Genomic DNA, 14,472 nt, shown 5'->3' with positions numbered 1-14,472 from the left:
GGTAGCAAGCTCCACATGTCGACCGCAGATCATCCCCAGACCGATGGCCAAACAGAACGTGCCAATCGGGTCGTGGCGGATGTCTTACGCACTATAGCAACTCCCAAAGAGTGGAGCAAGCAATTGCCCTTTGTGGAGTTCGCTATAAATAACAGTGTCCACGCCAGTACGGGTGAGACACCGTTTTATATTAACGAACTGCGCCATCCTCGGACGCCAGTCTCGTTTGTGCGCAGCCCGAGTCTTAGTAGGGGAGGGCCCCTCACTATGCTCGGTGCGAAAGAGCGACATATTTTCGTCAATATGACGATGACTCATGAGGGTATCATCTCAAAGACTAAAACCTGCCCAAGTGACCCTGCCAGTTTAGCAGTGGTCAATAAAACTACGCCTTATGACCGACCTCTTGGCGGTATCATTGGCGAGTTTGATGCTAAAAGCGTGAGCGAGGCTCAACGCTTTGTGGATGAGCGATTAGCCATCACACGTAAAGTCCGTGACGCAATCGCAAGCGCACAGGACAAGCAAAAAGAATGTGCAGACCGAAATGGTCACAAAAATAATGAATGTTTTAGAGTGGGTGAAAAAGTTCTATTAAGTACTGCTACCCTACCTAAAAATGCAATTTCTGTACTACCTGGAGGTACTACGAAGTTGTTGCCGCATTTCATTGAACCCTTTACGGTGGTAGAAGAGGTTGAAGACCTAAATTATAGGCTCACCCTTCCCTCGTATATGAAGACGCACCCCGTATTTTACGTGGGTCGTCTGAAACGGTATGTAGACCTTAATGAGGTCACATATCCCCATCTGGCTAAGGAGACCGATGGTGACGACGACTGTGAGTCGAGCGTCGTTCAGGTGAGGGGGACGGTGAAGGCGAAAAGCTATCAGACCGATTTCTCCCTCCACGAACAGGACTCGAAGAGCGAGGGACATCACGCGAGAAACGCAGATCCCTCAGTATTATTCTCCCAAAGAGGTCCAACCGAGTCTTCAGGCGTTCGAAACCCTGACGAGCCTGCGCTCGGACATCAACGAGATCCGAGGTCAGTCGTGAGACTTGACCCTCGAGATCCGCAATACGTCGTTCAGCAGCGCTTAACGCCTGTGACTGAACAGACGAAGGTAAGGCAGTTGCGAGTAGGTGGGCGAGATCGCCACTCCTATCGGGCGCCGCCTGCACCGATGAATGCGGTTGGGAATCAGCGCTTCCTTTTTGGAAGGTTGCTTGCTGACCGCTACGTGAGGCAAAGGTATCAGATCCTCGTTCAATGGAAAGGTTACCCGAAGAGTTTTGACTCTTGGGAACCGATCGATGGGAAAATTGGAAAATATGGAAGTTGAAAATCAACAAACACATCTATCTGATTCTCGGTCCTAATCTCTAATAGTTCATTTGACCTCTCATTTTTAATATTTGTTATGAGCATTTTTTAAAGAATAAAAATATACAAATTGATGCTGATTTTTACCTACAATATAATGGTCATCCGAAAATTCAAATTATCTGAGTAATCATAACTCCAATACCATTGGCTACCAACGAGAGTAGAGTTTGAACCTACATCTTCAGATAATGAATAAATTAATAAAAATAGTTTTTGTAAAAGTTAAATGGGAACACGGGATTTTAGGCCTTCCTCTTATTACGGATTTTCTATGAAATAGTCAAATATGGAGTCGTTTTTAAAATAAAAAAAATATTTATTTTAAATTAATTAAGTGTTACATTTTTTTTTTAAATAATAAAATTATTTGAATTCAAATTATAAAAGTTAATATTCTGTTACCCTACGTATTGATGTACCCGGCTTGGTGGCTGCCTCTGAAAAGGAGCACCAGCTGAGGCCTCTTCGCTAATCTCAAATGGACTATCAGACAGGGGGTGTAGTACCGCCCATGATTTCTTTTACACGCAAGCGAGCAAATTTAATTCGCTGCGACCGCTGTTCCATCGCAACGGAATGCGTAAAATGCGGCGCAGGAATTCCGCCACGTATTGGTCGGGCGTTTCATTCGAACGCATCACGACCGGGATGGAGAAAATACGCCCAAGCGTTTTTCTTTGAGCCCTCCATGACTTAAAGACGCTATAATATTTATGTACGTCTAGAAGAGCGCGCTCTAGGATCGACGCTCTTGGCCCGTTTACACGAGGCCATTTAGATGGAGGGGGCATTAGTGATATGCCACCCGTCACCTAGCCACGTTCTAAACGACTGGCTTGTGACACCGACTGAGCACGTTCACGTGTCGTCGGCGGAGCTTTAGGCTCAGAATCCTTAATGTGAGAACCACTATGTATAATGGTCTGAGCATAAGGCGTTGTGGTTTTACCCAACGAAGAAGCGGCCACGGTTTTTTAAAGCAGCGCTCTCATTAATGGTCGCTGCGCTATCTAGCGCAGACGACGAGGCAGCATTCGTAAATGTTGCTGTTTCCATGTTGTAAGCCATGAGAGAAGTTTGGATGGGCAATAATGCGCCATCATCCTTCCTCATGAGCTCGTTGTCCGCATCACTACTATGACGTGACGGTAACGGTGTCGACTCATTGTAGTCGACAATGAGCGATGGATTAACATCCTCACTGTTAGAGTGGAATGGATCCTTAAGCCCTATTAATGCGGCAGCAGCAGTAGCTGTCGGCGTTTCGACTAAGGCATTGGACGCTGCCGGCATATTAATGCGGCGAGTGGGCTAGTGTGAGGTTGAGTGGGCGTCTTCGCAGACGACCCACCAACAAGGCTCTTTTACGGTGGCATCTTTGGCCCCATGTATGTGAACAGAGGTCGCTAAACTGATTGAGTGAACTAGCGGCGCGTAAAATTGCTCGCAGTTCCTCGCTCCTCTTTGACGAATTTAAAAATGTAAATTCGTTCTTAAGGGGGGGGTAACGGGCTAAATTTGCCCTAATGTTACACAGTCCCTGTTAAGTACACTTGGTGTACTTAAGGGGATGGTCAATTACCAAATAATAGTAATTAGACCCAGCACTCGGGTGTGGTGCACATTTGTGACCAACCCTTGTGTATGTGATACACATGGGTGCATTCACATTAGGAGGGATGACGCCTGATGAAGGCTAGCGTCATCCGTTACGCGAGGTATCTAGAAAGATACGCTCGCAATACATATTAAGTGTTATCTATAGAGATGACATTTTAATTGGTCAAAATAGATATATATATAATACTATTAAATATAAATCAGTCTGAAAACTACTTCCTACTTGGCAAGTGCGCACGAGGAGCCGGTTCACCGCTTCCGTGACGACACTTAATCCAAGTACTTAGTGTGTTGGCTCACTGCACGCAAGATAAGCTGGTTAAACCGCTTCCTCGCCGTGCTAGGGTGTGTGCCTAAATAGAGCGTGGCCGCATTACGGCGTGCCCGCCTACAAGTCGTCACACTAAATATTTTTTTTAATTGCGACAATGCTTCATGACCTTAATCCCAGCGCGAAAAACTTTCGCGCGGAGAATTTTTTTATCTCGATACTCTTCTTTAGCGTCGATGGTATAGTGACAACAACAAGCGAGATAAAAGCTCGCTGATGCAAGCCTGGAGCGCGTTTATTCGCAATAGACGAAGCAAGTAGAAGGTGATGTTTATTCCCTTTCTTCGCCCTGGGGGAGGGCTCGCATCTCTGTCGAGATGCGCGACGCGAATGACGTTTTGCAATCGATAAGCGCCAAGGGCACTTGTTTTCCAATGTACCATCTGATCCGTCGGATGGGTCTCGTCATACTGTCGGACGAGGCCCTCAACGTCAACAATCAGCTGGGAACAAGGCTAGCTGTCATGTGAGGGTGAATAACCACGCCAGCGAACAAGATAACTCGTTCGCCACCCCTTCATTTCACGGTGGTCTTGGATACGTTCCACAAGAAAACGTTGACCACCGTGGGAATTTACCAATGATTGTGGTGGAGGAGGGAACATTAGATCCGACCCATGTGTCGGATATAGAGTCGAAGATCGACATACTCGATCGCTTTCTCCATGATTTGGAGGAGGGACTTGATCACGAGCGCGGTAAGCGTCGCTCGTTGGAGCAGACAATGCAGGATCACCATATCGAGCTGTTGGAAGACCGTTCGAAGAGTGCGTACTCCATGTTGGAGGACGAACGGAAGCATCCCGCTCTTCGTGACGAGCTGTCGTCAGCTCATCGCGATTTCGTGGAACTTTGGATTCGGCATTAGAATTTCCAGACTCAACATGATAGTCTAGTTCATGATAATAAGAATCTTTAAGGGATTCTCGAAAGGGGTGGTCAGATCCGTCCGCGGAAGAAACTGCGTGCTGATGGTACGGGCGGAGCCGACCAACGTAAAACGTAGGATGCGTTCGCATCCTATGTGGCATTTCTGTTGTGTACGCATTGCCTCTGCGATACAGTACACGGAAAGGCCCAATAAACCCGGGTAGTAGTTTACTGCTACCCACATTAGTGACTACACACATAAGTAAGTTTACCGTAGAGAGTGGTACTAGATCATTAATTTTAATTGAAAGAACGTTTGCTCTTCCATGTTCGTCTGCGTTTCGTTTTTGACGGTCCACTGCGTTAGCAATGGAATCCTATACGAAACGGATTACCGATTCTTGAGCCAGCAGAAATTCCTCTGCTGACTCATTTGTTTTGTCTTTTTTAGTGCACTTTGTGCGCACTGCCATGAGGTTTTTCTCATCTTCGATGTCGATTGCTTCGACATCGACATCATTCGCGTCGTTGTTAACTTCGACGCGTGATGAGCATGAGCCAGAAATGGTTTTGCTCGTGCGAGTCCACCCCTTCTTAAACTAGAGGATCCCTCTAATTGGCTCCGTATGCGTGGATAGCGTAAGCCATTCACGAAAAATGGTTGAGGCGTTGTAGACGCATGCACCGAATTATTGATGGCGAATTTGACCATCGGTAAAAACTCGCTCCAATTAGGATACGATTGGACGTAACCTCGAAGTATCTCTTCGAGGACGCGGTTGACGCGTTCTGTTTGACCATCCGTTTCTGGGTGATGAGATGTTGACGTAGTCAGCCGTGCTCCGAGAGATCGGAACACGGGTTGCCAAAACTCCGCCGTAAACCGTGGATCTCTATCCGAGACCAGTTCACGGGGTAAACGGTGGAGTTTGAATACCGTGTCGATAATGACACGGGCACAGCCCGGAGCCGTGATCGACTCTGGTACTGCAGCAAGATGTACCATCTTGCTGAATCTGTCTATAAAAACAAGGATTTAACTGTTTTTGTGATCGTTTTCGGGAAATCCAAAGACGAAGTCCATAAATAGGACTGCCAACACTCTTTTGGAAGTGTTAGAAGTTGGAGAGGTCCACGGAGTAAAGGGCTAAGCCTCACCCGTTGACATACGCCGCATGCCCGAATGTACTTGCGCACGAACTGATACTGGCGGGGCCAGTAAAAGTCACGACTTACTGTGAGGTAAGTCTTCTCACGTCCACGATGCCCACTTGTTGATGCATCGTGACACTCATGCATGATGCGCTATTGCAAGTCATTATGAGTTGGGACTGGGCACGTCGAGCGTCGCTGGCAACGGCTGTGTAATACAGTTAGCCGTTGCGTGTTGTGTATCGATCGGGTGACGATCGATATAAAGGCCTTAGATCTTTAAAAGATTTATTAGATGGACTCATCAGATTATTTATTAAACGCAGAAGGTTTTTATCTTCTGTGTAGGCTTTCTTTATGTTACGCATCTGTTGAATGTTGCAGGGGCGTTACTAAGCCCCTGTTGCATTACTAGCCATTCCCAGAGCATCCCGCTGGGAGTGCTCTGCTGTGTACGGGATGTCTCGTTCATGCATTAGGATCGGATAAAAATCCACATATCAGATCCAGTGACGAAAAGATCGTACTCTTAGACATACCATCCATGATTACGTCGTTTCTAAGTATCGACGTTTGAGCCGGTACCGTTGCAGCATTCAGTTTATTGAATTCATGCACTATCCGCCGCCCTCGTGTGGCCTTTCGCACACAGAAAGTCGGAGAGCTATGTTGGGAGGTTAACTCCCTTACATGGCCCGCTTTTAATCGATCGATAAAGAATTTATCGATCGCAAGCACTTGTTTACAAGGCAGTGGCCACTGCTTTATGACACAGTACTTCAAGCCCGGTTTGTGCTCGATCTCATGTCGAGTGCCTTTATTCTTAGGTAACTCGCATAAAACTGCTTCAGGAAATACATTCCTTAATTCAAACATAACCTTCTATAAAGAAATTGTTTTTAGTGACGCCCAGGATTGAGTAGTATATCTCTCAATCCGAGTCTTCACATCGAGGACACTTTCGTCCATCGGTCAGCTGCTGAGAACCCGTTCAATCTTTGCAAAAATTACCGCTGAAAGAATACTGGTTACGAATGTGTCCTCTGTGACGAGTACGCAGATCTGCTTGATTTTACCACCATGCAGATCTCTCAAGAACCGTTTAGGTTCTAGTATTGGTTATTGAGTTATCTCCGAAGTTAACTTTGGAGGCGCATACAGATCAAGAGTATAAGCGCCTACTCAAGAATCGTTATTAACCAAGACATTTAATGTCGCGGTTTCTCCCTGGATTTATCCACAGGCTGCCGAGGGATGAATCCCTCGGGATGCTGAAGTCTAGTCACTTCAGCATTAACTATCTAAGGAGATTTCTCCTCAAGTACGTGATGACTAATTTCCTCAGCGTGTTCCGACCGTGATTGCACTATCACAGTCGAGTCCTCTACGGTTGATTCTCAACTCGATTTAGGATCATCGTGTTGTCCTATTTGGACAGCCGGTATGTTCCTTGAATGTCGCCAGCTAGGCGTACATTCATGTCTCAATCCACTCGACTTCTTCGAGTGGTGGACCTGATTTGTAATAACACTGTGATCTTGTGCAGTCGTACTAACGACCGTACCACAAGTGAGGCCATCGCATTCACTCGTAGTCCATCCACACGCTTGTGGACGCTCCAAGACGTTCATCAGTTGGCCATCTGATGTATGAGAGACATGCATCGTCACGGCTTGATGCTGCCAATTTATTCATGGCTCGTACTTTCTGAGCCATGGTAATCCAAAGATGACATCAAATTGTCATCCAAATCTAGTACGATGAAACTATCATCGTACTGCTTACCTTTTAACGTGTATTGTATACCAACTGCACGTTACTTTATTGTTGCAGATGCGCCTGTTGCTAGGTGCACTGTCATCCTCGTAAGAGGGATATCGCGCTCAACAATTTTAAGTCTGCGATCTTCTAGCGATTGGCGTCTAATAAAATTATTCGACGAACCACAATCGAGTGAGGACTTAAGAAGCAATTTATTTGACACTTCTATTTTCAGGGTGATGAGGTAACCTCATATTCTGAGGCAGTTACACACAATGTTTATGTGTGACAGCAACTTTTGTCAAAACACCTGCAAATTGTATTGACGTTGCTGGATCAGTAGGGCGCTCCGGACCTACTGACCCCGATCCGTTTCTGACGATCCGCCTCGCCATTGCGATTTCGCAACAGCGTCCTCCAATGTTCCTAGCGAGAGGTCGGTGTTTTCGCTCAGTGTTTTTAGACACTGGTCCTGGGACACTACACCCATAGGCGTAGTGGCCCGTATTTTGACAACTATTACATTTTTGGAATCGTTTGTAACTTGCAGAGCAAGGTTTCTAGCTCTCTACATGCAAGAGATCCATGGGTTCTAGAACTCCGTTTTCTTGTCGCATCGGTGGACGATATGCACCCGAGTGGACGAAACCCTGTTTCAGGCTAAAGTTCTCCTGCTGAACCCGGCCGTCTGCAAGACCTTTAACAAACACGTTACCTGTGTTTGTTCATTAATTGGATGACTAGCTATGCAACTGACCAGGTATCGTGTATGTTGGGCATAAGCCTGAACGTCACACTCGACCTGCTTCAAATCCAGGAGCTCGGCTCGAGCCCTGAATTTGGCACGTGGCGGCTCAAATGTTTGTCCGAGCCGGGTCTAAAGACCTCATACGACCCAAAGACTAATCGGTTGTGAGTCTTGAGCCCCAAAGCCCAAGGTTCGGGACGTCTGGCTAAGTTGGACATGCCAGAATTCACTTTCGTCGCATCATCACTGATACGACGATTTTCTATGACGTCGTCTAAATCAACCAGCCATCTCAAAAGGGAGTCGCCATGGACTGCCTTGAGCTTGTAGATTTCGATTCTTAAGCTTTTGGGTCGATGCGGAAGCGTTGGCCCATTAGCAGCATTTACATGCTACTGTCGTTGAGCACCCTGCCCTCTCAACAACCCTGTGTGTTAAGAGCCTTGCTGGTGAAGCAAGGCTACTTATGGTCGGGCCCCTTCGAGTTCGTGTTGAATGAACTCGGCTATGGCCGCATGCTGTTCATCTCTTCCCAGAGAGTACACCATAGCGCCAACGGCTGGTCCGCCTACGACCGAACTCATTCGTTCGATCGCTCTCCATTCGAGGTTACTCAAATAAGTGAGCCTCCCACGAGTTGCGTGATAACCTTCTTAAGGGGCTTGACACTCTTTCTTCTTCATACAGCATGTCCATGTTATGAAACGTGCGTGGGCTCGTTGAACGGACTACAAAGTGCTAGCAGGTGTAACGGGGTACCATTCATTATTATTGATAAGCAATAGCTAACCTCACACTGATTACAGTGAAGGTTTGGTGCCTCGAACTTCACGTACAAAGGGGTACAGAGGGAGGTTTCTAAGTAGCTAAGGGTCTTTAGCTACCAAAGGTCATTCAATGGATTAGAATTAGGGAAGAGTAAAACTGGGTAGTAATATATTTAGTTTTCTACGTAACGATCTTCTACCTACTACTAAACTTATCATATCTAAGTTTGGCGGCTCCTTGCACACCGCACAATCGTGTCTTGTAACGATTGGCGGGATTAATTTAGATTTAAATTAACCAATAAATAGAGCTAATGTCTTATTGCATCAATAATACCAAATTTGGTATAATTGGAACTATTAAAGTAGAAATTAATGCAGATGATAATTTTGTACTTCTTTGTTAATTTCCTCTTATAGGAATGAATAATTGTTATTCCTCTTATAGGAAATAATACTTATGTAACGAGAAACCCCAAAGACAACTTGATTATGTTGCGAGTCTCGATGTGCGTCTCGCAGATTCAGGCGCGATGGCCATCGTGCAGTCGAAACGTTCATGCTGTCTACAATATATAATTAATTGTAAGAATTAAAGTAAACTACACGTAACAATCTTGCATATAACCTGTCACCTCTAATTTCTTTTCATTTCTAATCGTAAGGGAATTCTGCTTGGTGGTGCAGCAGCCGGTCCATTTTTTCTTACTCAGCGCAAGATTGTGCCATCCCCACGCTTTCCACGCTTCATTCTTGAATCGTTTGTAGCTCCCCCCAATGGCCAGTTCCTCGAAGTCCTCAATCGCGTCGACTGCCCAGCCGTATATCTGCGGTGGCTCATCCGCTGTATTTGCCGCGGTGGCCATCCACCCCATCGACCTCGTTAAGGTGCATCTCCAGCTCGCTGGCCAAACCGGGTCAAACGTCACTGGTCTGGGCGTCGCTCGCTCCGTCGTCGCCAAGGAAGGTCTCACGGGTCTCTATGCGGGCCTCTCGGCTGCCGTGGCGCGACAGATGGTTTACGGCACAGCACGCCTTGGCATGCACCGCGCATTTTCCGACAAGATGATCGCACGCCGTGTTGCAAACGGAGAGAGCGCTTCCCTCCCTTTAGCTGTCAAGTCGGCATCTGCCATTGTGACTGGTGGAATTGCCGCGACGCTCGGGTGTCCAATGGACGTGGCCCTTGTGCGTATGCAGGCCGACACACTCGCCCATGCAGGCGACAAGCGCGGGTACAAGAACGTGTTTGATGCCATTATAAACATCGGCCGCTCCGAAGGTGTCACGACATTATGGCGAGGGAGTATTCCCCTCGTGGTCCGTGGCGCTGCCATGAATCTCGGCATGATGGCCTCGTATGACCAGGCTAAGGAGATGCTAAGTGCCCGGTATGGCCCAGGCTTTGTGACAAACATGGGGGCGAGTGCCGTCTCGGGCTTTGCGTGTGCGTTCACGTCGCTTCCGTTTGATTTAATCAAGTCACGCCTGATGAACATGAAAGTCGATCCCGTCACGAAGCGAAATCCGTACACGGGCGTGATTGACTGTTTTCGGCAAATTGTTACCAAGGAAGGCCCGACGAAGCTCTGGCGCGGGTACTGGACGTACTACACGCGCTGTGCTCCGAACGCTATGATTGTCCTTCTCGTTGTTGAGCAACTTAATGCCATGTACAAGAAGGTTTTACTTGACTAGCGTGGAGACGCATGTAAGGGAATCGATAGGGCTTAAAGCGGTCCATGGACATCTCAAGAGGTGGTGTTGACATTTTAAAAAAGTACCGTGAGCTGTTTAAATAGAAGGTTTGTGTTACTTCTTAAGTAGAACTCGACGTCTTTAACAGATCTTGCAGATCCGTTTCCATAAGCAAAGGCGAATCTTTCGATCGAAAGCGCTTGACCACTCGTCCATCGCGGCTAATGAGAAATTTAACAAACGAATTCTCAATAAATGCATTGCCAGCAGAGACTGTGGGTCCAGGCTGTCGTGTCTTGCAGAAAAGCATGGGGTCACGTGCATGGGGACCGTTGACATCACGGGTGGCTAATACTGGAAAACAAACCCCAAACTCGTGCTGAAAATGCTCCAAAAGTTCTTCGTCCGTGTCAAACTCAGCGTCTCCAAATTGAGCACATGGAAACGCCACGATCTTTAATCCATCGTCGCTATACGTACGTGATAGTTTGACTAGCTCCGACAATTGGTTTGCATTCGTGTGGCACGAGCCACTTGGGATATTCGTCAGTATAGCCACGTAGCCTTGCAGTTCTGATAAATAAAATGGCTCGCCATTCGCCGTGATGTCTTCTAAAAGATAAAGCGACGCCGAGGGGTCGGCAAATACGCGAATGGCAGGGTGAGTCTCGATAAAAGTAGCGCCAGCATTTAAGAAAGCCAAGAGCCATTGTTCCTGCTCTGGTTTACCGCGGACGGCAATGCTTTCAATCACGTCCCCCTTGCTCGTGCGCAGCGTTAAAGTCGCATACGACGTATCGTCACGCCAAATCGCCTCGGCATACTCAACCCTTGCATCCGAAAGCTTGATCCGCAAGAAATGGTGCCTTGCAACGTCGGATTCAAACAGCACAAGCGAGTGGTATTTCAATTCATTCACCACAGCGTAGCAAGGCCGCAATTTCGGTGGCAAGCCAAGTAAACTTTGCATGCGCGTTTTTTCGTGTAAAAGATGAATACAACCTGCACGAGTAGCGCCGTTTGTCACTGCCCAGACCGATAGCGAAGGTTCGACAAGTCGTTTTATCCTTTTATCAGCGTCCTGGAGGGGTACTGGCAAAACCACTGACCCTGCCCAGGATGTCGTCGTGACAGTTGCTGACGCGACAATGTCTTGCGTTGGAATGACTGCAGCGGCGCCAGGAACGACAACTTCATAGAACTTGTCATGAATGACGTCCAGTTCGTCAATGTGCTCGGCGTCCGAGGTTGGTGCCTCGTGCACTGGGGAGAGGAATCCACTGAGGATTAAAGTGATCGCAAGTTGTTGCGCGTCCCGGCGCGAGGAATGCGCGGCATGGGATAGCTGTAGATACTTCCGAATGGCTCTCAATAGTGCACGGCCTTGTATAAAGGTCCCTTTGCCAGCCGTTGCGAGATGAAGTGGATGTTGCCACCAATGCTTTCGCTGCTGAAACACAATTCGGCGCACACTTGGTGTCAGCAGATACGTTGCAACCATATCGGATTGCACTTTAAGCTCATGCGCGAGTGTCTGGTAGCGTTGAAGTCGACGAAAGACACGGCCATCAACTGCGACGGAGCACGACATGCACGAACAGTCGGCCTTTTCAATTGAACAACAGCTGCTGGAGGAAGGCGAGATTGCAGTCACGAAGGACGGTTCTCGCTCCAGTTGCTCACGTTCTAAGTGCTCCAAGTTCCGAGCATTCTCGGCCAGGAGCGTCATGCTTTGCGCCGCAATCATGAAGAAAAAATGCAAGTGAATGAATGTCTCGCGGCATCTTCAATGCAACCGTTGGAATGGTCGACCACCGGAATAAAAGGCAACTCGTTGAAAAACACGTGTGATTGGGCAGTAAATTTCAAAGTCACGGCCAAAAGGGATGGTCTAACCCACTCAAAGTGGTAAAACGAAATTTTTTAAAAAAACACCAAAAATATCAATATCAAAAAAGCGGATAAGCTACGCTTCCAAAACGTAAAAATCTCTGCTTCTACGGCGCCGTCACGACCACGGGCACGTCTTCCGTCTTGGCAGCTTCCACATTGGTGCTCGCGCCGTCCGTCTTGACAGCTTCTGCCGTGGTACTCGCCACGTCCGTCGTGGCGGCTTCTTCCTTAGGTGCGACCTCTTCGACATTAGCAGCCGGTTTTTCCTTCTTCTCAACAACCTTTTCCTCCACCTTCTCGACAACCTTTTCCTCCGTCTTCTCGTCTACGGTCTCCTTCTCTTCAACCGCCTCCTTCTTCTCCGACGTCGCAGTATCCGACTCGATCGACGCAACTTCGTCCTTAGTTTCTTCCTCGACCTGATCTGGTTCCGCTGCCTTCGCGAGCACTTCCTTAATATCGTCTTCGAAGGAGAGCGGTAAGTCCTTTGGAGCATAGCGTTTAAATGGCTGGCCGTTACGGTCCACGAGGAATTTGGTAAAGTTCCACTTTATGTAGTTTCCAAAGGTACCCGGTAGCTTCGCTTTCAAGTACGTAAAGACTGGACGAGCATTCGAGCCGTTGACATCGTGCTTTTCAAATAATGGGAAAGTCACGTTGTACTGTTTCACAAACTCTTTAATCTCCTCGTGCGTGCCAGGCTCCTGGCCGGCAAACTGATTGCATGGGAACCCAAGAACCACAAGACCTTCATCCTGGTATTTCTCGTACAACTGCTGCAGCTCGGGGTAATTTGTCGGAGTCAACCCACATTTGCTCGAAACATTCACCACCAGTACCACCTTGCCCTTGTACGCCTCCATACTCGCCTCCTTCTTGTCCATATCAAAGTCCTTGAGCTCATAAAACGACTTGGCCTCTTCAGCAGCTAAGTTGTACACTTCACGGTACTGCACCCCGACATTCAAGAGCGTGTTGACAAAAGCTTCCTGATCGTCCTTGCTGACTAAATTCAACAATTCAAATTTGTCTCCGTACACCAACTTAACACCAAATTGGAAATGAGCATTGTCATACTGGACAAAGCCCTCGGCAGCGGTATATTCGGCCACAGATGCACGGGCCACGTCCGACTCGAAGAGATAAATTTTGTTCGTCTTTTCATTTGCCACAATGTAAACGTCTTTTCCTTGAGTAAAGGCTGCAAATACACCCGCTTTTCGCTTGAGCTGGCCCGCATAGATCGCGCCGTCCACAACGCTCCACACCGTCGTATCTTTTGAGTCGGTAATGGCCTCAGAAAGCGGAATGTATAGTTCACTGTCCGTCACGAACTCCTTAGGTGCGTCCGCCAAATAATTCTTCACACGATCCTTGTAAGCGGTGATAAACCCTGCTAGAACGAGGGCCTCCGCGACCTTCTTGGCACGATCGCGGAATACCGTAGGCTTCTCTGCTTTCTTTTCCTTCTTTTCCTTCTTCTTCTCTTCCTTGACCTCTTCTTTAGGCGTTTCATCCTTAGAAACCGCCTCTTTTACCTTAACAGCGTCTTCAGGCAACACAGTTTCTTCCTCAGTTTTTGGGGCTTCTTCCTCTGTAAGAGCTGCCGTTTTCTCTTCCGTAACAGCTTCCTCCTCCTTCGTTTCGGAAGCTACAGGCACGTCCTCTTCCTTCTTCGCCTCTTCCTTAGGAGTAAGCCACTTTTCCAAAACGTCCACAAGCTCCTTTCCACGTATGCTCTGCGACACTTTTACAAGTGCCGCGTGATGCTGCGTGAACGCATCGGCCTTAATCTCGGTTAAATGCGTCTGCGCCGCCGCTGTCTGCTCGCGCAAATCATCCGCAAGGGCATTATACGCGGCCTGTCGAGCAAAGACACGGCCATGAAGTTCGCTCATAATAAATCAGCAGTTTTCGTTCCTAAAATATGTCAAGTGCGCGCTGGTGAGCAAGTTCTCAAATGATGCGATTTCAATGAAGAGTCTGCGGACACAGATGCAAACCATTGAAGTACTGATTTTGCATCGAATTTCAGAGGTGCGAATGATACCAATTGGGATTAGAAAAACGCTGTTGTGTGTTTGAGCGACATTAGATTTCGCAGGTAATCGTTTCCAGAGAGGGCAATTCCGTTGCGACAAGTGTATCTATGTTACATAAAACGGATCGCAAAACGAACCTTCACTTAAATACTGCAATTAGCCCCGTCTTTTCGATCGCGCGCGTCCTGCCGAGCGACAG

The 14,472-nt window shown here is 47.6% G+C and overlaps 3 protein-coding genes across 3 annotated transcripts; 1 reads left to right on the top strand and 2 right to left on the bottom strand.

Moving 5' to 3' along the window:
- Nucleotides 1–9,417: 9,417 nt before the first annotated feature.
- On the top strand, nt 9,418–10,338 carry CCR75_001770 (uncharacterized protein; the record flags this gene model as incomplete). Its single annotated transcript, XM_067959871.1, has 1 exon — nt 9,418–10,338. One exon carries the CDS (start codon nt 9,418–9,420, stop codon nt 10,336–10,338), a length of 921 nt encoding a protein of 306 aa, XP_067821329.1.
- Nucleotides 10,339–10,459: 121 nt separating this feature from the next.
- CCR75_001769 (uncharacterized protein) lies at nt 10,460–12,085 on the bottom strand (the record flags this gene model as incomplete). Its single annotated transcript, XM_067959870.1, has 1 exon — nt 10,460–12,085. The coding sequence occupies one exon, from the start codon at nt 12,083–12,085 to the stop codon at nt 10,460–10,462; it is 1,626 nt and encodes a 541-aa protein (XP_067821134.1).
- A 250-nt stretch (nt 12,086–12,335) lies between these two features.
- CCR75_001768 (uncharacterized protein) lies at nt 12,336–14,129 on the bottom strand (the record flags this gene model as incomplete). The annotated part of the gene is made up of 1 exon (XM_067959869.1): nt 12,336–14,129. One exon carries the CDS (start codon nt 14,127–14,129, stop codon nt 12,336–12,338), a length of 1,794 nt encoding a protein of 597 aa, XP_067821135.1.
- Nucleotides 14,130–14,472: the final 343 nt, after the last annotated feature.

The sequence above is a fragment of the Bremia lactucae genome, linkage group LG5, assembly GCF_004359215.1.
Source record: "Bremia lactucae strain SF5 linkage group LG5, whole genome shotgun sequence".
Lineage (NCBI taxonomy): Eukaryota > Oomycota > Peronosporomycetes > Peronosporales > Peronosporaceae > Bremia > Bremia lactucae.
The sequence above is the reverse complement of the archived record's forward strand: the minus strand, read 5'-3'. Positions and strand labels throughout refer to the sequence as shown.